Here is an 18,683-nt window from a genome sequence, read left to right as displayed (position 1 = left end):
CGCTCTCCAGAAGGCACTGCCCCAGGACATTGGACCAGGAAAGAGGGCACTGGGCGCAGTGCCCTGAGAGTGTGAGGGTGTGAGGGCGGGATGCCGGGCTGAGGTCTGCAGGGCAGGGGCTCTGAGCTGGCTTTGGGAATATAAATCAGGGACTGGTCAGCAATGGGGAGTGGGAGACCCGGATGGCACAAGGAAAGGCCCGCTGGAGGAGGAGGGTCTGGCCAGCATCCTCGGGAGGGCCGTGAGGCCCCCTGGCTGAGCCCCCACCTCCAGGGCTGGCCGGAAGCTGGGCAGTGGTCCAGAGGACCTGCAGCGGTTGGAGTCAGCTGACCTCAGCTGGCTCCTATGCAGGAGCGTGACCTGGGGGCTGCAGGTTCGGCTCCTTGCAAACGTCACTGTATTTTATCTTCGTGCTCTACCCACGGGCCCCCCAGGAGCTGGCCGTTCGCCAGGGCCTCTGGTGCTGCAGCTCAGGGTGCGATCTAGGAGCGGGACGGTGGGGGCCCGGGTCCTGCGATCCAGGAGCGGGATGGTGAGGCGAGCTGCTCCGAGTCGGGTGGTCTGGGCATCCATCCAGGTGAGGGTTCTGAGGGGCTCATGAGGTTTGTCGGGCACTTGGCTCGGCAGAGCGGCCTGCCGGGTGCAGTCATGGGGGCTGCGAGGGGCTGAGTCCGAGGACTGTGTGCCACGAGCACCGGCCCAGGTCTCAAAGCCCTCGGGTTTCCAGTAAGGGAGTGAGCTGCCTGTACCCCTGGGGTGCTGTGGGGGACCTGGGCCTGGCATGCGGGGCTCCCCCAGCCCAGGGTTATCTTCTGCCTCTTACTGGGAGCCCTCTGGGCTTGGATGTGGCCGCAAGAGGTGGGTCCAGCTCTCTCGGTCCTCGGGGCCTCCCAGGGGTCGGCCTGCCTCTGGGCTCTGTGGCGAGGGGCTGTTTCCAGGCCCTTCCTCTCAGCTTAGATGGGCCTGGGGACAAAGGTCTCCGTGTTACACTCTTGGAAGTCCCCTCACCAAGCTCCCACTCTGTGATGGGGTCTTCAAGAAACCGAGGGCCTTGTCTGGGGGCGGGGGGAGCCGAGGAGCCGGCCCTGAGGAGGTCGAGGCCACCCCAGGGGCCTGGTGGAGGGGGGACCATAGGAGGGTGGGCCTGGGGGACGCTGCTGTGACGGCATCTGGGCATTCCCGACACTCCTAGCTGGCTCAGGCTGAAACAGTGCCGTGTGGACAGCCCTTCTGGCCCCGCACCGGGCTGCAGGCTGTGACTTTTCCCTACGGCTGACTCGTTTGCCCCAGTCCAGGGCCCTTAGTTCTCTTACCGGAGAGGAGGGGTGGAGGTGGGGGTCCCCCAGGAGGCTGCGGCAGCCCCGAGGAGCCATCTTGGGTGCTTGTGGGGCTCTGGGTGGGGTCGACAGCCTGACCCCTGGGTCCCGGCCTCTCTTGGGAAGGGCAGTTTGAGCTTCGTGGACTCTGAAGTCTGAGGTCTGTAAACGCCCATCCGCACGGTGCCCTGGCGTCCTCCCTTCTGTCCACGTGGGTCTCCTTGGGGCAGTGTGCAAGTGAATGCCCTCCTCTCTGCCTGCTTCCGTCGGCTTCTCTCCCTGGGCTCCCGGGGACTGGGCCATGCCCTGTCCACCCATCTGCTCAGCCCTCCAGCCCCAGGGCTGCCCCATTCCCTACCGGGCTGCCCCAGGCCATCCTGGCTGATGCTCTGGGTTGGCATCCAGCTCCTGGTCTCCCCTGGGCCCCCCTTTTCTTTCTGCAGCTGGATGGGACTTTCAGAGATGTGTGTCCTATCCTGTCCCTTTCCTGTGGCACAGGAACTTGCCCCTGCTCCCGTGTACCCCTTGTACTGGGTCTCCAGCTGGTGTGAGAGGCCCATTCATCAGGAGTATCTCTGATTTGGCTCTGGGCCTTTGCACACGCTGCCTCCTATGCCCTTGTCTTTCGTGCCTCTTTACTTTTCTTGCCGCTTCTTCCGGGCAGCCTTCCTGGCTTTGTCTGAGCCCATAGTCCATCAAAACCCTTCTCGCTGCACGTTAGGCTCCCTGCTGAACCATCCGTCAGCTGCACGAGAGCTGGGCCCCGTGTGCCCTGGCCTGTGTATGCCTGGCCCCGGACAGGTCCTGATGTGGAATTAGCCGGACGAATTAACGAGAGGCGGGGTGCTCTGTGAGTGTGTGTGGCTGCTGAGAGGCAGAGACCGGGCCGTGGTCTGGCCCTCACTGGCCCTGGCGGGCACGCTGGCTCGGGGCCGACACGGCTTGGCCCCTGGTCGGGGTGGGGGGGGCGCTGCCCAGGGAGTCGCGGGCTGACCATGGCCTCCCTCACCCTGCAGCCGTGCAGGAGGAGAGGCAGCGGGGCAAGGACCGGAACGAGAATGAGGTGGAGTCCACCAGCAGTGCCAACGAGGACATGCCGGTAGAGAAGATTCTGGAGGCGGAGCTGGCTGTCGAGCCCAAGACCGAGACGTACGTGGACGCGAACATGGGGCTGAACCCCAACTCGGTGAGCGCCACCCCTGCCCACGTGGTCCCCTCTCCCCACCGGGACCGCAGGGGCCGGCGTTGCCTGAGGACCGCTGGCCCCTGTGAGCGTTGCGGGCGAGAGGCCCCATCTGTCGGCCGTGCTGATGCCCGGGACCCCGCACGTGCTGTCCTGCCCCACGGGGCCTGCAGCCCGCGCTCAGCTGGGTGTCGGGGGTCCCGTATGTGCCCCAGGTGTACAGGCCACTCTGCTGTTTCGCCTGTGCGCCCACGTGGGGGTCGGGGCTGGGCCCAGAGCCTGTGGCCAGCCCCGAGGTGGCGCTGGCCTCTCTCCCTCCGTCCTCCGCCCGGCTCGCCGTGGCTCCCACCGTGCTGGACACGCCCTGTTCGTCCACCAGTGCACCGCCAGGGCCCTTGCACGTGCAGCTCTCTCTGATTCCTCCTCACGCGTCTGTCTGGGCTAAGGGGTCTCTCTTCCCGGGGCCCTTGCCCCCTGTGGCCTTCCTCTACGGCCCTGTGAAGGCGGGCCTGGCCCCAGGGCGTGGCTCAGAGCTCCCTTCACGGCCCCCGGCACACGGCAGCCGATGGCGGGGTGCGTGGTGGGTTAATTCTCCGGCCCCGGCCAGGGACCCCGCCTGCCCGCGGGTGCTGACACACAGCCCTCACCCCCGCTACGCGTGTCCCGTGTGCTCATGAGGCCCCGGCACTGTGAGGCCACCGTGGCTGGCCACCTGGCTTCCCTGGACCCCCGTGGGGGCGCCCGGTGCCCAGGGCCACAGCCCCTGTCAGGCCTCCGCTCTGGTGCCCACCGGGGAGCAGGTGCACGCGGGGCCCGAAGGCAGGCATCCGGCACTCTGCTTGTGGACCGAGCCCACCCCTCAGGGCCCCGGGATGGGGGGGCCGGCTTCGAGGGGTTCACGGTGGGACAGAAGCTCCGGGACAAAATCGGGAGATAGACCAAGGGCTGCCAACGTTTTTCTTCTGTCGAGTGCAGACGTTATTAGGAACAACCAGCTGCCACCTGCTCCCCCTGCCCTCAGAACCGGCCGGGAGCTTCGGGCCGTGCCGAGGGCTGGCATTGGGGGGCGCCAGCCTGCCTTCCTGTGGCTGGCCTTGTTACAGCTTCCTCTGGGTCGGCCTGGCCCCCCTTCGGACAACGCATTAGGCCCCGTCCCTCAGGCAGCAGGAGGGTGGCTCACTCTGGAGGGGTACCTTTCGCACCCTGGGGCCGGGGGGCGGGGGGGGCTGCTGTCATCTCTTGGGACACGTGACCTGTGCGGCCAGCTGCAGAGGCCACTGCCCGGGAGTGGTTCAGGGGCTGCGCTGGGCCCCTCGTGGGCTCCTAGGGGGCCAACAGCCGGTGGCCAGGGAGGCCGGTTCCCTGGGCTGCCTCCAGGAGCTTTGAGGCTCCTCCACGTCCGTCCCCGCCCCCCCCCCCCCCCCCCCCCCACTCCACAAGGCTTCCCCGGGCCCGTTTCCACCTGACGGGGCCAGAGGCGCAGAGCCCGGCAGGGGTGGCCTCGGACAAGGCTACCTACTGGGTGTGTCGCCCTCGTGAGCTGGGGACCCCACGCAGGCCAGCCCTGAGCAGCAGAGGGATTTTGGGGTGAGGGCAAGTATAAGGGTGTGCTGGGGGCCGTCACCCTGGGCTGGGGGTCCCATGAGCCCCAGAAGCCCTGGCTGACGCCTATTCCTACAGCCCGCGTCCCGCCCTGCTCACCCAGCCCTTCCCCGCCTGGTGGCCTCTGTGACAGTTTGTCACCCGGCTTCCCGTGCAAGCCCTCAGCAGGCCCCTCCCGCGGGACCCCGGGTGTTGAGACCGCGCCTCCCTTTAGGGCAGGTGGCCGCTGTCTGGGGAAGCTCCTCAGAGGAGCCTTTGCCCCTGCCAGGGGGCCCCGGCCCTTGTGGTTCCCGGAGCGACGGATTTCTGCCCCCGCCCCACCTCGCTCAGGACCCGAGGCTCCGCCTGCCAGGAGCCGGGGAGGCCTGCCTGCGTTTCCTCATCGGTGACGATGAGTGGAGAGGTCCCTTCTGGCTAGAACTTTGCAGAAGGGGCTCTGATGCCCGCATCTGGATACCGTCTCCACAGCTGGGAGGAAGAAATGGCACGGAGGGGCCAGCACTGTCCCCCGCCCCCCGGGGCCCCCCGGCCCAGGTCCAGCTTCACACCTGCCTTGCTCTTTCCCTGATTGCGCCACAGGGTCACCGGGCCCCGCACCCAGTGCTCGAGACGGCAGTGTGCTTAGTATCTTACGGTCCTGGTCCTGGAGGGCCGCGGTCCCTGATCCGCGTCTGCGGACTGGGGTCGGGTGTGGCAGGGCTGGGTCCTGCCGGGGAGGACGCCCCTTGCCCTTCCGGGTGCCGGAGGCGTCCTTGGCTCGCGTCCTCCAGTGAGCGTCTCTCCTGCTCACCGCTCCGTCTCTGACCCGGTCTCCTCCGCCGTCGTCGTCGTCCCACCGGGGCACGCCCCCAAAGGGAGATGTAAAGTGGCCCCGTTCGCACATTGGTCTTGGGGCCTTCCTCAGCCCGGGGCAGGTGCCGCGGTGGGGGTGGGGGGACCCGGTCCGGGCCTCGTTCCCAGCAGGGCGCTCACCGTGTGCCCCTCCCCCCCGCCCAGCCCAATGACCCCGTCACCAACATCTGCCAGGCAGCGGACAAGCAGCTCTTTACCCTGGTCGAGTGGGCCAAGCGGATCCCGCACTTCTCAGAGCTGCCCCTAGACGACCAGGTCATCCTGCTGAGGGCAGGTAAGTGGCCGGTCCGGTCGGGGCCGGGGAAGGCATCGGAGGGGAGAGGGCATGGGCCTTGGGGCCCCGTGGTTGGGCCAGACCCCGGGACGCCCCATCCTCCTGCAGCGCGGGGCTCCCTGCCCCGTCTGGCCTCGCTCCGCCCTCCCGGAGGAGGTATTGGGTTTGGGGTTTCTAAGCGGCCTTCTGAGAGGTAAAGCGCTGTCTGGGGACCTCTGGAGAGGGTGAGGGGCCTGTGACTGTCACGGGCTGCCCCGGTGGGGGGGTTGTGTGTGTGTCCTGCCCTCTCCCCACACCGAGGCCTCAGCTCCTTCTGTGGGTGGGGGTCGCGATGCCGGCAGGTGGGTGGGAGCGTCGGCACTGGGGTTCAGCTCAGGCCCAGTTCCTGACACGTGATGGGCGTGCCAGGTGGAAACCGGTTTCTGCCGTGAGACTAGGGTCCTCAGAGCAAGTTCCTGCCAGAGGGACAGCAGGGACGGGGGAACCAGCTATGCTGGGCCTTCCTTCAGAGGGTGCTGGCAGGGGCACCCCCCCCCCCCCCCCCCCGCCAGCCTCCTGCCCCACCAGGCCACCTGCACATGCTGGGTGGTGCTGTGTCCACCGGCTGAGGCCGTACCCTGACCCCGGCCGTGCCCCCGGCTGGGCCCTGAGCGAATGGCAGAGGGCAGCCGGGCCCAGAGGTAGGAGGGGACCAGGCAGGCAGCCAGGCCCAGAGGTAGGAAGGGACCGGGCAGGCCCCGCGGGGCAGCAGGGAGAGCAGAGTGACTCCTGAGTGATCCCACGGTGTCAGGGCTAGGGCCGGCTGGGGAGGACAGGCGCTCTTGGGGCCGGCTCTGCCCCCAGCCTGGCGGGGAGGGGAGGGGCGCCTTCTCCAAGAGCTCCCACTCTAGTGGGGGCATAAAACCCAACACCCAGAACCATCGGGGAAAGGTGGGCAGAGGCCCACGTTCTCGACCTGACTCACTGTGGTGGGGTAACCCCTGCTGTGCCTCAGTTTCCCCTCCTGTAAAACGGGGCTACTCCTGGTTTTGTTGTAGGATTGTAGTCAGTATTGAACGGGATGGTCCACGTGATCCCGTCTGCCACGGAGCCCGGAGCCTTCCGAGCCCTTGGGAGTGTGGCTGTGAATTTCGCTGTCCTTGGGGAAGAGGCTCCGGGCTTCCCAGTTCCACGGGAGTCAGTGAGAACCAAGCACAGAAATTGTTTCCATTTCAGCTTTTTCTTCCGTACCATTTCCTGACCCAAGATGCCTGCTCTGGTCTGTCTGCGCTGGGAACTCATGTAAAGAGAGGGTCCGGTTTGCCTGAGGCCCAGCCTTATTTCACTTTGATAACGTACTATTTGGTGGTGCCCCAGGTGGCACACGTTAACGCGAGAGTTCGCTGCTGAGACAAGGTTCGCGGAAGCAGCTCTGGGGTCGCCCCGGAGAGAGTCCCCCACATCGTCCGTGGCTTGCGCACCCTTGCGGGAAGAGACTTCTCTGGGCACATGAGTTTGGGAGCACCTGGTTAAACAGAGCCAAATCGGGTGCTCTGTGCAGGACTTCTCAGGGCCTTTATTGCCCCAGTTTGCATCGTAGAAGAAAGAGGCATTTCCCAAACATAGGTGCTTGGGAACCTTGTTCCTGTGGCACGCTCGTGTAGGGGTTCCCCAGACCCCACTTTGGGATGGTCCTGTGATAGAGCGTGCTGCCTTTGGATGGCAGCCCCGTGGGGGGAAGGGTGGCCCCGGGGCCCGGACGCAGCCGCGTGACCCTGCGCCCTCCTCCCCCCAGGCTGGAACGAGCTGCTCATCGCCTCCTTCTCCCACCGGTCCATCGCCGTGAAGGACGGGATCCTCCTGGCCACCGGGCTGCACGTCCACCGGAACAGCGCCCACAGCGCCGGGGTGGGCGCTATCTTTGACAGGTGGGGCCCCCGGCCCACATTCCCGTCCCGCTTAGCGTGGGTTCCGTTCACGCGGGTTTCAGATGGGGAAACGGAAGTGTAGGCACGAAGGTTCACGTCTCCCTAAGTCTGTCAGCGAGGGGCACCCAGCAGCCGCAGCCTAACGTTTTGATGCATTTCCTCCCGCCTCTCTTTATTTTATTTTATTAAAAAAATTTTTTCTAACGTTTTTCATTTTTGAGAGAGAGAGAGAGAGAGGGAGAGAGAGGGAGAACGAGCAGGGGAGGGGCAGAGAGGGAGGGAGACACAGAATCCGAAGCAGCCTCCGGGCTCCGAGCTGTCAGCGCAGAGCCTGACGCGGGGCTCGAACCCACGAACCGTGAGATCATGACCCGAGCCGAAGTCGGAAGCTTAACCGACGGAGCCCCCCGGGGGTCCCCTCCTGGCTCTCTTTAAACTCCTGTGCTGCGGAAGGAGCACTGCACTTTCTGAAAAGGAGGAGTCACCGTCTTACAGCAGCTGCTGTGTTTTTAATACGTCGAAGCCTGAGAGCGCCCTGCCGTGTCGGCCGCTGCTCCTTCACCTCCCCGCACCCCTGCGCTCCGTAGCATACACGCAGGGAGGCAGCGCTGGCAGGGGTGGGGGAGCCCCACGCCTCCAGTCTCGCTCCACACACACAGCTCCCTTGTGCTCCACCCGGCAGGGAGGACAGGAGCTGCCCGTCCCCGGCTGCAGGCACCTGGGTGTCTGGTTGAGCCAGCTGCAGAGGAAGGGCTGGGAGAGGCGTCGTAGGGTCTCCCTGGGGCGGGGGACGCAGCACGGGAGCAGTGAGGGAAGGTGGTGGCAGGGCTCCCAGGGAGCCCGAGTATGGGAGCCCTGAAGTCAGAGGTGAGCGGGGCCCCCCGGCCGTCCCCCACGGGAGAATAAACGCAGGAACCACGCTGCCCTGTAGGGCAGTTCTGGTAGAACCAAGAAGTCGGCCCTCGAGCTCCCCGGGATGTGTCAAGTGCAAACAGGGGCTGGGGCCACGTACCCTGGCAAGTGCTGGTTTAAGCAGCATATAGGTGTGTCTTTGCTGCAGGACTTCTCAGGGCCTTTAACAGGCTGACGTACAAGGTGCCAGCAAAGGCAGCTGCGGGGTGCAACCATTGTCCACAGAGGCCTTCTTTAGAGGGGATCGCCTGCTGGGATCTGCTTTGCTTTAGGAATGCAGCCCCAACCGTGCACCCAGCCGCCAGTTCTGTGTCACAGCTGCTAGAGAGGTGACAGCGACAGAGGCGTGGGGCTGTACCCCGAGTGGGCCCAGAGCGGCATCAGAAGGAATCCGCTCCTTGCCCTTCGAGCGAATGGAACGGGTGACCCCTGCCTCGGGGCCCCGCTGGCCGCAGCAGAGGTGGTGGGGCGTGTAAGCGCCTGTCCCCTCCCGCTCTGTCCCCAAGGCTCCCTGGGATCTTCCCCTCTCCAGCCCGCAGACCCTTGGGGGCTCCCCGGCTCCTCAGGGCCATCATCCAGGTTCTTCCCAGGCCACCGTCCTTGGTCCCCTGTGGCCCAGCCTCGCCAGACACTTGCCACTTCTTGGACACGGCCGTCGAGTTCTGGGGGCCAGTGAGCAGGCCGACGAGGTCGGGGAGCGCAGGCAGCCCGGGGACCCAGGAGCCCGCTGCCCGCAGGGGCTGGGCCAGCTGAGGTTGGGTCGGGGCTCGCCCTGTGACAGGTGGCGTGGCTTGGTCTGGAAGTGAAGCCCCCTCGGGCGCCTGGGAGGGAGCAAGGGGGGGGCCACGTCCTGGGGACCCACAGGAGCGGTGTGGGTGCCGTGCGCCACGGCCCTGCTTCGAGCCGTGGGGAGCCGTGGCGGCGGACTCTTCCCACCGTGTCCGGGTCCCTGGCTCCCCTCGGTGCCGCTGTCACAGGTCCCTTCCTGGCAAATGCCACCTGCCGACCGTCCTGAGAAAGGAAAGGGAGCCGCCCGTCTCCGGGTGGGACCACACGCGGGGGCGCGGGGGACGTCAGGCCCCGGCCGGGCGGCTCCCGGGTGTGGCCCGGCCGTTCTCGGCTGTGCCCGGCGTCCACGCCGCTTCCCGAGCGAGTCCTCTGGGGAAGCCGCGGGGGTCCCCGGCGAGGCCACGGCCTGACTGGGACCGCGGTGCTGCGTCCTCCGCAGGGTGCTGACGGAGCTCGTGTCCAAGATGCGGGACATGCAGATGGACAAGACGGAGCTGGGCTGCCTGCGCGCCATCGTCCTCTTCAACCCCGGTACGGCCCCCCTGGCTCGCCCCGGGCGCTCGCGGCCCATTGCTCGTGGCCTCCTCGCTGGCGGAGCGGCCACGCCGCCTTCTTCTCGTGGCTCTCGTGAGCGTGAGAACGTGGCGGCCTCCGCGGGCAGTGGGGCTCAGTGACTCGCGCTCCTCCTTCGCGGTGCGGCGTGGCCTGTGGCCGAGCCCTCTGAGCCCCGCGTCCGCGGTGTGGCACCACCGGCCGCCAGAACCCCGGTCACTGGAAGCGGCAGCGTCTTCGTGGACTTCTAGTAGGGAAGGTCTGGAGCCCGGACGGTCTGCCAGGGGCGGGTGGGGACGCAGGGGGGCAGGCTCGGGGCCGCCGCGGGCTTCTAGGGAGAGGTGGGCGAGCTGGCCGGGCCGTGGTGAAGACGGGGACGGGGGTGGGGGGGGTTAGCGGGCCCCCCTGCCTTCCTGCCTGGCGGCCGCTCCAGTGCTGAGGGATCCGCCTGTGGATCCGTGAACGTCTCCTTTAGGGGAGACCCCGTTTCTGTGGGGCATCTTGTCCCCCAGATTTATGCTCTAAGCCTGTGATCCTGCCAGCATGGGAGGCCGGGCCACACATCTCGGCCCCGCCCGGGTGGGGTCCCCGTTCAAGTTGTGCGTGGCCCGGCCGCTGGTGCCCCTTCGCTGCCCGAGTCCTGGGTGTGGGGCTGCTGGGGACAGGAAGGAGATGGCTGGAGCTGGGGCCTCCTCAGGGCCTGGGGGCGCTGAGCTAAGGAGAAGCCTGGCGCGTCCCCGAGAGGCCCAGGACCCCAGGCCTCCTGCGGCATTCAAGCCGTGGACCTCAGCGCACCTGCTGGGATGTCAGGCTGCCAGGGCAGTGCTGCTGTGAGCGCCCCCCGACCCGGGGCCCAAGGCGACCCGACGGCAGGCCCGTCCCGTGGCTGAGCCGCTGTGGGGCCGCGGCGGCTTCAGACGGCAGCAAGCGGGCAGTGGTGGGCTCCAGCCTCCGGCCCCCAAGCCATCAGGTTGGACCACACTTGGCTGGGACCAGACCCAGGGCCTCGTGAACCCTAGTGCGATACCACCAAGTGCTGGCTGCTGCGGGGAGAGGTGGGCTCGTCTGACGTTGGCTTGTGGGGCCTTGGGAAGCCCCGGGAGACAAGGAGGCAGAGAGGACGCTGGACGGAGCTGCCTGGCCCGGTGGGCTCTGACTGGTTCCGGAAGCCCCACGACGCTCACCCAGCCGAGCCCCGGCACACCCTGTGCGCCTCGGATCCCACCGGCGGGCCCTGGAGGCTTTGGTGGCTGTGGTCCCGGGCATCGCCGTCCACGGGCAGAGCCCCTTCCGGACCGGGCTCCCGCCCTCAGGGTCCCAGGACTCGGGGGGGGGGGGCTGTTTCTGGGGTGTTGCTGGGGTGAAGGTTCGGAGCTTTCATCCACCTCAAAGGAACGGAGTCCCAAGTGCAGCAAGGGTGGGACATTAGCCTGGTTGCCACGGTAACCGGGGGGGGGGGGGGACGGCGGTCCCCTTGCGTTTGAGCCCCAATGGGGAAGCTGTGTCGCGAAGTCCAGGGATGGGCCCGAGGTCCCGTGGCCAGCGAGTGGCAAGTCGGGACCCAGAGCCCGCCCGCAGCTGCCGGCTTCGTCCGAGCGGGGAGCTCGCCTGAGTGCCCGGGTGTCCCGTGCAGCCTCCTGGGCGAAGGCCTCTGACCCGCAGCCCCTTCCCCTGCAGACTCCAAGGGGCTCTCGAACCCAGCGGAGGTGGAGGCCCTGCGGGAGAAGGTCTACGCGTCCCTGGAGGCATACTGCAAACACAAGTACCCTGAGCAGCCGGGAAGGTGAGCCCGCGGCCCCAGCCCCCTGCCCCGGCCCCCTGCCCCGGGGGCCCTCGGGGCCTCACCCCAGACCCCCCGGCCCCAGGCCGGACTGCCACCGGCTCTCCCGCACGGCTGTGGGAATTAGAAGGCGGCACCGCCTCCGTCAGGGAAGGTGTGCGGAGGGTGGGGACCCCGCGGATGCGCTGTCACACCCCTGCAACTCACCGGAAACGGTCCGCACGCGGCGGGTGCTGGTCTCCGTGGGGTATGAAAACGAAGCCAGTGGTCTCCTCCGCCCCGGAAGGGAACCCCTAGAGGCGGGGCCTTTGCGTGCTAGCCCCCAGCAGGGACGGAGGCCAGCACAGAGCGGGTGCCTCATAAACGTGTTCAGAGTTTGCCTCCCACCTGACGGGGGGCACCGGAAGGGCTGGGCCTCATTTCTGGGTCCACAGTGCCAGACGCACAGGAGGTGGCTTGCTGCTGCTGTGCCTGTCGTCCTACTCTAGCCCCTCCCTCCGAAAGGGCCTCTCCTGGCAGGGTGTGTGCCCCCCGGCCCCGGACACCAGACCTCCCTCTCCGCCGCCCGCCCCGCGGTGCCCGCTGGCTCGCGCACCCGACTGTGCCCCGCTCCCTCCCAGCCTCATCTGGTTTGGTTTAAACTGAAACTTCCCGGGGAGGATGGAGGGCAGGCCTGCTTGTTTTTCCTGGCTGCACGCCGCAGCCCATCTCGCCAGCTCAGCAGAAAACCGCTTTCTCTGGCCCCGGTCCAGCCTCTCTGCTGCGTTTTTGCCTTTAAAACGTGGGTTGCATGGCAGCCAACCCCAGGGCTTTCTCCCCTGAAATACAGACGCTGTGAATAGTTAACGAGGCCCCGCAGCCTCTCGAGGGTCCGTGTGGTTGCTGGGGGGGGGCAGCTGTGGACATCCCCGGAGGGGACAGGGCACTATCCTTGGTGGCAGAGCAGCTAAGCCTGGTGACCCTCCTCCAAGAGCCCCAGCCTTCCCCCTTCCCTCCCCCAGTCAGTCTGCCCCTCCCCACCCCCAGGGGCCGGGCAGGGCCTGGGGATCATGCCTCTGGCCCAGCTCCAATAGAGCTATTTCTGGGGAAGGGGTGGGCGTTGGCATGGGGCACCCGGGATGCCAGCGCTTTATGGGGTGAGGCTTGCTCGAGCACAGACCTGCTGCCCGGCCCACGAACGGCCCCACCTTAGTCTCCCCGCTGTGGCCAGAGGCACTGCTGATACTCAGATCCGTTTTTGTAGCTCTCTCCCCGACTTAAAATCCTGCTGTGGCTCCCTATTGCCCTTGGAGAGAACCCACACATTTTAGCTTTCCCGTAATGCCCGACTCAGCCTGCACCAGCCCAGCCACTGCCTGGCCCTGACTCTTCATCCCAGGTCTCTCTTCCCTGGATCTTCCTTTGGGGTCTTGTGTCCACCCCGCCTGTTCCCGCCCCCAGGCCCTGGCCGGCTGAGCGGCCCCACCTCCCCCTCGGGCTCAGCACCGGTGGGCGGTGGGCACAGGACCCACCTGGGTCCTGTCCCCAGGCGCCCAGCAGGCGGCCACCGCTTCCTCTTCCACGGGCCCTCCCACAGGTTCGCCAAGCTGCTGCTGCGCCTTCCTGCTCTGCGCTCCATCGGCCTCAAGTGCCTGGAACACCTTTTCTTCTTCAAACTCATCGGGGACACGCCCATCGACACCTTCCTCATGGAGATGCTGGAAGCTCCACACCAAATGACTTAGGCCCGCGGCCCGTCCTTCGCGCCCGCCCGCCCCCCCCACCCCCGGCCTGGCCACCCCGCCTGGCCGCCAGCTGCTCGTCCCGGCCGAGGCCCGTCCCCGCCCCTTCTCCGCCTGGCCTGTTCGACGTGGGGGCGCAGCCTGCTAAGCCTAAGAGTTGCCGACGCCTCCTTACGTTCAGGGCAGCGCGGCTCATCTGGCCGCCGGCCTGCCCTGGAGCTGTAGCAGCCGCTGGTGTTCGGAACATCCCCGCCACCCTCCTGTGTCTGCAGTGACCCCTTCGCCACCCGTCAGGGGCCCCCCCAGCCAGCGCGCCCCGCCCGGCGTCAGTGGTGGGCTGCCAACGACCCCACCTGCACCGCCCCCCGCCCCGGGGCACTTGAGAGGGGCTCCGGGGCCCCGGGCTCCCCTTCCCTCGCAGGGACGGGCCAGCAGCCCCTTCCCAAAGATGGCTTGCAACTTGGCCCCCGAGCCGACCGGAACGGGAACTGACCTCCGTGCAGGGTTCTGGGGCCACCTCGAGGCTGCCGGGACCGGGGTCGCCCACCTTCCCACCTCGGTTTTCTCTCTGCATCACCGTGGTTTCAGCTTCTTCGCTCGCACAGCCCCGTCCGACCCAGGGTAGCCAGACCCGGTGCGTGGCCCGTCCTCCGTTCTGCCTTCTGTTTCGGCCTGTGAGGAGGGGCGGGCTCGCGCCCGGTTCCTGGAGGGCGAGCCCGCTTCCCGGCCTTCCTAGAAGTCCCGGCCACGCTGCTGTGACTCAGCTGACCTCGCGGGCAGAGACGGCCTCCGGGGAGGCCCGCAGCGGTGGGAGGAGGGGAGGCCCGCAGGGGTGGGGGGGCATGGAGAGCCAGAGGCCCGGCAGGACGGTGGGGCCGCTTCCTGGAGCTGCTGGGAGAGCGGCCCCCTTGGCTGGCTGGCTGTTGCGTGTAGGAGCCTCTCGGAATCGGGGACGTCGCGTGCCAGCGTCCTCGGGCCTGTGGCTAGATGCCCCTCGGGGACAGCCGGCCCGGCTGCTGTCTTGTCTGGGCAACGGCCTTACGCGGGGCTCCATCGGACATCTGCTGCGGCTGATGGCTCCCCAGTCCAGCCCAGCGCCTGCTTCCGTAGCCTCTCTGCCGACCCGGGCAGGGGTGCTGCCTCCTGGGCGGGGGGGGGGGGGGGGGCACGCTCCGAGCTTCGGGGGTGCAGGGGCTCTCTCAGGTTGAACCGGCTTCTTTTGCACTGTAATGCCCTCCCTTTGGTCTGAGTACTTTCCATTCTCACGCCTCATACTCCACGAACCCAGCGTTTGTCACTGGTGGGGGCCTGAGCAGGGATGGGGGGGTGAGGGGATGCAGACGGCTCCTGCCCTCTCGGCCCTTGAGGGGATGGCCTGTACCCTGGGTGGGGGGTCCTGAGGCAGGATGCGGAGAGGCAGGCCTGCTGGCCCTCAGGCCTCCGTGGGGAAAGTAGCTGTGGCTCTTCTCCTTCCAGAGTCCCCGGCCAAGCTGGAAAGTGAGGCTCCAGGCAGAGGCCCTGAGGTGGCACAAAACCCTCCTTTCTCCACCGTCCACCCCATCACGTGGGGAGGTGTCCCCTGCTGGGCGGGCGGCAGAGGCGGGGTGTGCTGGGGCCTGCCCAGCTCCCAGACGCTCCCCCAAATCTCAGCAGCCTTTGGGGGCTCCGTTGTGACCAGCAGCGACGCAGGGACTCTTGGGGACTCCCTCGCGGGGTCCCCGGTCGTGGAAATAAGTGGTAGACTGCCCCTCGCCCAGCATCCCTGGTGCCCCCGGTCCTCCCCATCCCGCCCCCTCGGGCACGCGGGAACGTCATCGTTCCGGGCCCCGGGGGCCCCGGCTGTTAGTCCGTAAAGCACTGAGGCCCCCGGGCTCCCGCTGCCTCGACAGCCAGAAACCCCCAGCCCCTCTGCGCCCCGCCCCCCCCCCCCCCCAGCCCGCAGGCACAGCGTCCCAGACCCTTGGGCTGCCCTTCTCTTCCATCTGTCTGCTGTCCTTGTCATCCATCCAGTGCTGTTTGAGAAGGTGGTAGATGGGGCGACGGCCCGTCGCTCAGTAGAGAGGTAGGATTTTTATGTGACCAGACCTTTAATAGTATTACCAATCTGGTTCCATTAAGGTGATTTTTTTTTGTAATTATTATTATTATTATTATTATTATTATTTTGGTGGGACAATCTTTAATTTTCTAAAGATAGCACTAACATCAGCTCGTTAGCCACCTCTTGCCCGTCCCGCCTCGGCCGGGCTGGACGCCGCCCGGGCCCCGGCCTGCAGGTGCCTCCGCGCACTTGCCCCACTTTGACATGCAGACGGGGTTCCCACGGCAGAGGAGCCCAGATGACCGCGTCCCGCGTCTGCAAGGTGTCCGCAAAGCCGGGCTCTGGCTTGCCCCCCCCCCCCCCACAACCCCCGTCAAGTGTCTCCTTGGAAGCCAGCCTGCCCTTGTCACCTGGAAACACACGGTCTCTGGGGGAAGATGGCCCCACGCCCTCGGCTTTCCAAGTCTCGGCGTTCCTAGAGGATTCGGGCCGGCGGCAAGCACGGGGAGCCACGGCAGGGCTCCCTCCTCTGCGGGGGTCCCTAGGAGGGCCCGGCCGGACGTGCAGCCAGTGGGTAATCAGCTGATGTTGTCCCCATCACGGAATTCGGGCGCGTGGCCTGGTCCCTGCCCTCGCAGGGGTGTGGTGTAAAATGTCCGTGCTGTACAGAGAGAAACTGCGTGGAGCCACACGCCGTCGACCCGCGGCACACGCGTAGCAGTTACCAGCGTTTTGTTTTCATTTTTAATCCAGACTTTCCCCCTCCTCCCGTGTTCCTGTACGTTTGCTTCACGTAAGCAAGTAATAAGGACCCCTCCTCTGGTGAAATCCGGGTTCGAATGAATATGTCAAGGCAAGGAGTGCATCTATTTTAAGATGCTTTGGAGCAAGCAGCTTTATCAGTCCCCAATCCTTAGCCATGCCTTAGCTGGGACGCGTAGCTAACGCTTTAGAGAGGTTGACAAGTACATACAGAGATAAAACGTCTAAAGCATCGGGAAAGGTTAAAAAAAAAAAAAATCTATTTTTGTACAAATGTAATTTTATCCCTCATGTATACTTGGATGATGGGGGGGTGGGACCTGTTTTGTTTCTGCTTCTGGACACGGAGGCGACAGCTTCCCCCGCGAAGCCTGGGGCGCGGCGCACGGGCTTTGTACGAACCTCTGCGCGCAGACGTCCCCCTCGGGCGGGGGTGGGCCCGAGACGTCCAAGGGTTTTCTTCCCCTTCCGAGAGGTCTTTAAAGCCTTGCGCTGTCCCGCCCCCGTTGCCAGCCGGCCTTCCCGAGACTCTGTTTGGCTGTGAACTTCCTTCCCTGCGTGATCGTTCTCTGAACACCGCACCGCAGGTGCCGGGCACGGACGAACAACGGTGTCAGAACGTGGAAAGAAACACAGAAAAACTGAGAGGAGAAACAAAATATGAGCGTTTAAAAATACATCCCCATTCGGTTCTCGTTTGTTCTGGGGGCGGGGAGGGGGGGCGGGGAGGCCTCCCGCTTTGGGTCTGGAAGTCGGCCGCACGAGCGGGGCCTCCGGCTGCTGCGGTGGGGGGGGGCCTTCCTGGGTCTGCTCGGCTCCGGATCCCCCGGGGCTGGGCCAGAGGTCCGAGAGGGCCCCCCCCCCCCCACATCCGTGGGCACCAGGCAAGCGGCCTCCTGCCTTGCCCCAGGCTGCCCGAGCCCGAACGGGGGGAGCGGTCCACACACAGGCCACAAGACGAAGGAGGTCACCTCGCCGCCCCGTTAATAACGAGGTGATGACACCCCGTCTGCTGCGTCCCGTGTGATAAATGCTCTTCGCGTCCACGCTGCCTGCGGGCCGGGCCGGGCCGCGGTTTGGAGGTGGTGCCTGTGCCCTCCCGTGTGCCCTCTGTCTAGCGGGCACCTTCCCAGGGAGGCTCTGCGAGCCCTGAGGGCGGGGTCCTGCTCTGTGGCACCAGACAGCTGGCCCGAGGGTGAAGGCGGCTCCCGGCCGGAACGCGTGCAGCCGACAACAGGCCGGGGGCTCCCCTTTCGTTACCCCCCCCCCGAATGTGCTCACACACACACGTGCACACAAACGACACGCGAGCACACAACGTGCGTGTGTTCACCCACGTGTGCACGTGCACAACTGGCCCCCCCACGCGACACGTACCCGCAAGACACGCGTGTGCACGCACACGTACGTTCCCACAGTGCACACAGGACACGCACACACCCGCACACGGGTGCAAGGACCTCAGTAGCCCCAGGACGTGCGAGGCGGTAGCAGTGGGAGCGGCTCACCCGCCTTCTCCCTCCCGGGGCTTACTGACGAGGCGGCCGCACCGCCACCTCGAGTCGCTCCCCAGGCCCCAGGGCTGGGTCGGGGGCACCCGTGGGACTATAGCAAGTGACGACGTGGTCTGATGTCAGTTTAAGACGCCTGTCAGGCCTGCTGCTCCCTCCGTGTACCCTCCCCTGGGTCAAGGCCTTGGTCTTGCCCGCAGGAGCTCAGCCAGGACAAGCTCAGCCTGGAAGGGGGCGGGCATGGGGAGCCCCACCTCTCCCCGCAGCACAGCCACCCCACTCTGGGCCTCGCCGGGACTGGCCCACGCTCTGTTCCTGTCAAAAGCACGTATATGCCAGCCACGGGGGGCCGCTTCCTTGGTCCGGAGGGAGGGTCAGTCCTGGGAGGGCCTGGAGAATTGGGAGGGTTCCTCCCTGCTGACGGACCCCTTGTCCTGCCTTCCACGCGACCAAACCCACTGTTGAGCGGCGGTCATGTACCCCGAGCAGGTGCCAGCCCGGCTCTGGACGAGGCCCTCGGGAGTGGTCCTGTGGGCAGGGCTCCTGTGGGCTGGGAGGGCCCCAGGTGTAAATGTCCCCGTCCGAGATCGGCCCGGACAGCTGCAGAGCCAGGAGGGGCCTCGAGGGTCCTTTGCGGGAGACCAGGAAAGCAGTATTCCCCAGGCCCTGCGCTGGTGCTCGGAGGGCAGACCTGTGTCTTCCTAATGAGCCGGGGCGGGGGGGGGGGGGGGGGGGGGAGGGCGGGGCGGGGGGGCTCCAGGCGGGGGCCGAGCTGCTTGGCCCTCTCTGTCAGACTGAGTCAGTCCCGGGTGGCCGGGGGCCTGAGCTGACCTCTGTGGGGGCCACCCTGCCCCAACCCAGGGTCCTCCCAAGGGTTCTCCAGGACGCAGGCTCTGGGGAGCACACCCGGGACAGCGTGCTTACCGCCCCCCCCCCCCCATCCCGGTGAGGGAGCACAGAGGAGTCAGGCTGAAGGATGGGGCCAGGAGGCAAGTGAGTCCAGGTGGGCAAGGTTCTGACGCCAACTTCCTGCGGTGAGCAGGGGCCCTGGTGACCCCCCGGAGCGGGAGCACCGCTGTGCGCTATTGAGTTTCCAGCAGTCTAGCAGAGGCCCCGGGCTCCGCATGGGCCCACACAGCACGGCCACCTGGCCTCGGGCCTCCCCGCTGCCTCCAGCTGCCTCAGTGACACCTGCCTGGGGCCGTCACCTGGACCAGAGATGCTGGGCTTGATAGGTTTGCCACCAGCAGGATCGGCCCAGCAGGGCTTGGGGTTGGTAACGGGAGAGGGGAGTGTGGGGCAGGGGGATTTGGAGGGACGGTGCTGAGCACTCACTCTCTAGTGACAGGAAGGGGCTGGCCCTGCCATCAGGAAGCAAGCAGGCAGTGTGATGGGAGGATGGGAAATGGGGGGGGGGGCGGGGGGGCGGCTGAAGGGGAGAGACCCTGCCTAGGACACACATGACAGGAGCCGGTGCCATC

General features: G+C 66.7%; 1 protein-coding gene across 5 annotated transcripts in view; it reads left to right on the top strand.

Moving 5' to 3' along the window:
• RXRA (retinoid X receptor alpha) overlaps positions 1-16,368 on the top strand; it is a 95,685-nt gene extending 79,317 nt beyond the window's left edge. For all 5 annotated transcript variants that reach the window (XM_078436284.2, XM_078436283.2, XM_078436286.2 and 2 more), the window contains exons 5-10: positions 2,333-2,502; positions 5,098-5,227; positions 7,002-7,134; positions 9,275-9,366; positions 11,065-11,170; positions 12,744-16,368. In XM_078436284.2, the coding sequence (XP_078292410.1) occupies positions 2,333-2,502; positions 5,098-5,227; positions 7,002-7,134; positions 9,275-9,366; positions 11,065-11,170; positions 12,744-12,891 (779 nt within the window). In that variant the 3' untranslated portion in view covers positions 12,892-16,368. The remainder of the gene's footprint in view (positions 1-2,332; positions 2,503-5,097; positions 5,228-7,001; positions 7,135-9,274; positions 9,367-11,064; positions 11,171-12,743) is intronic.
• The last annotated feature ends 2,315 nt before the right edge of the window (positions 16,369-18,683 follow it).

The sequence above is a fragment of the Panthera onca genome, chromosome D4 (assembly GCF_046562875.1).
Source record: "Panthera onca isolate mPanOnc1 chromosome D4, mPanOnc1 haplotype 2, whole genome shotgun sequence".
NCBI lineage: Eukaryota > Metazoa > Chordata > Mammalia > Carnivora > Felidae > Panthera > Panthera onca.
Note: the sequence above shows the minus strand (reverse complement) of the source record. Positions and strands in the feature narration are given on the sequence as shown.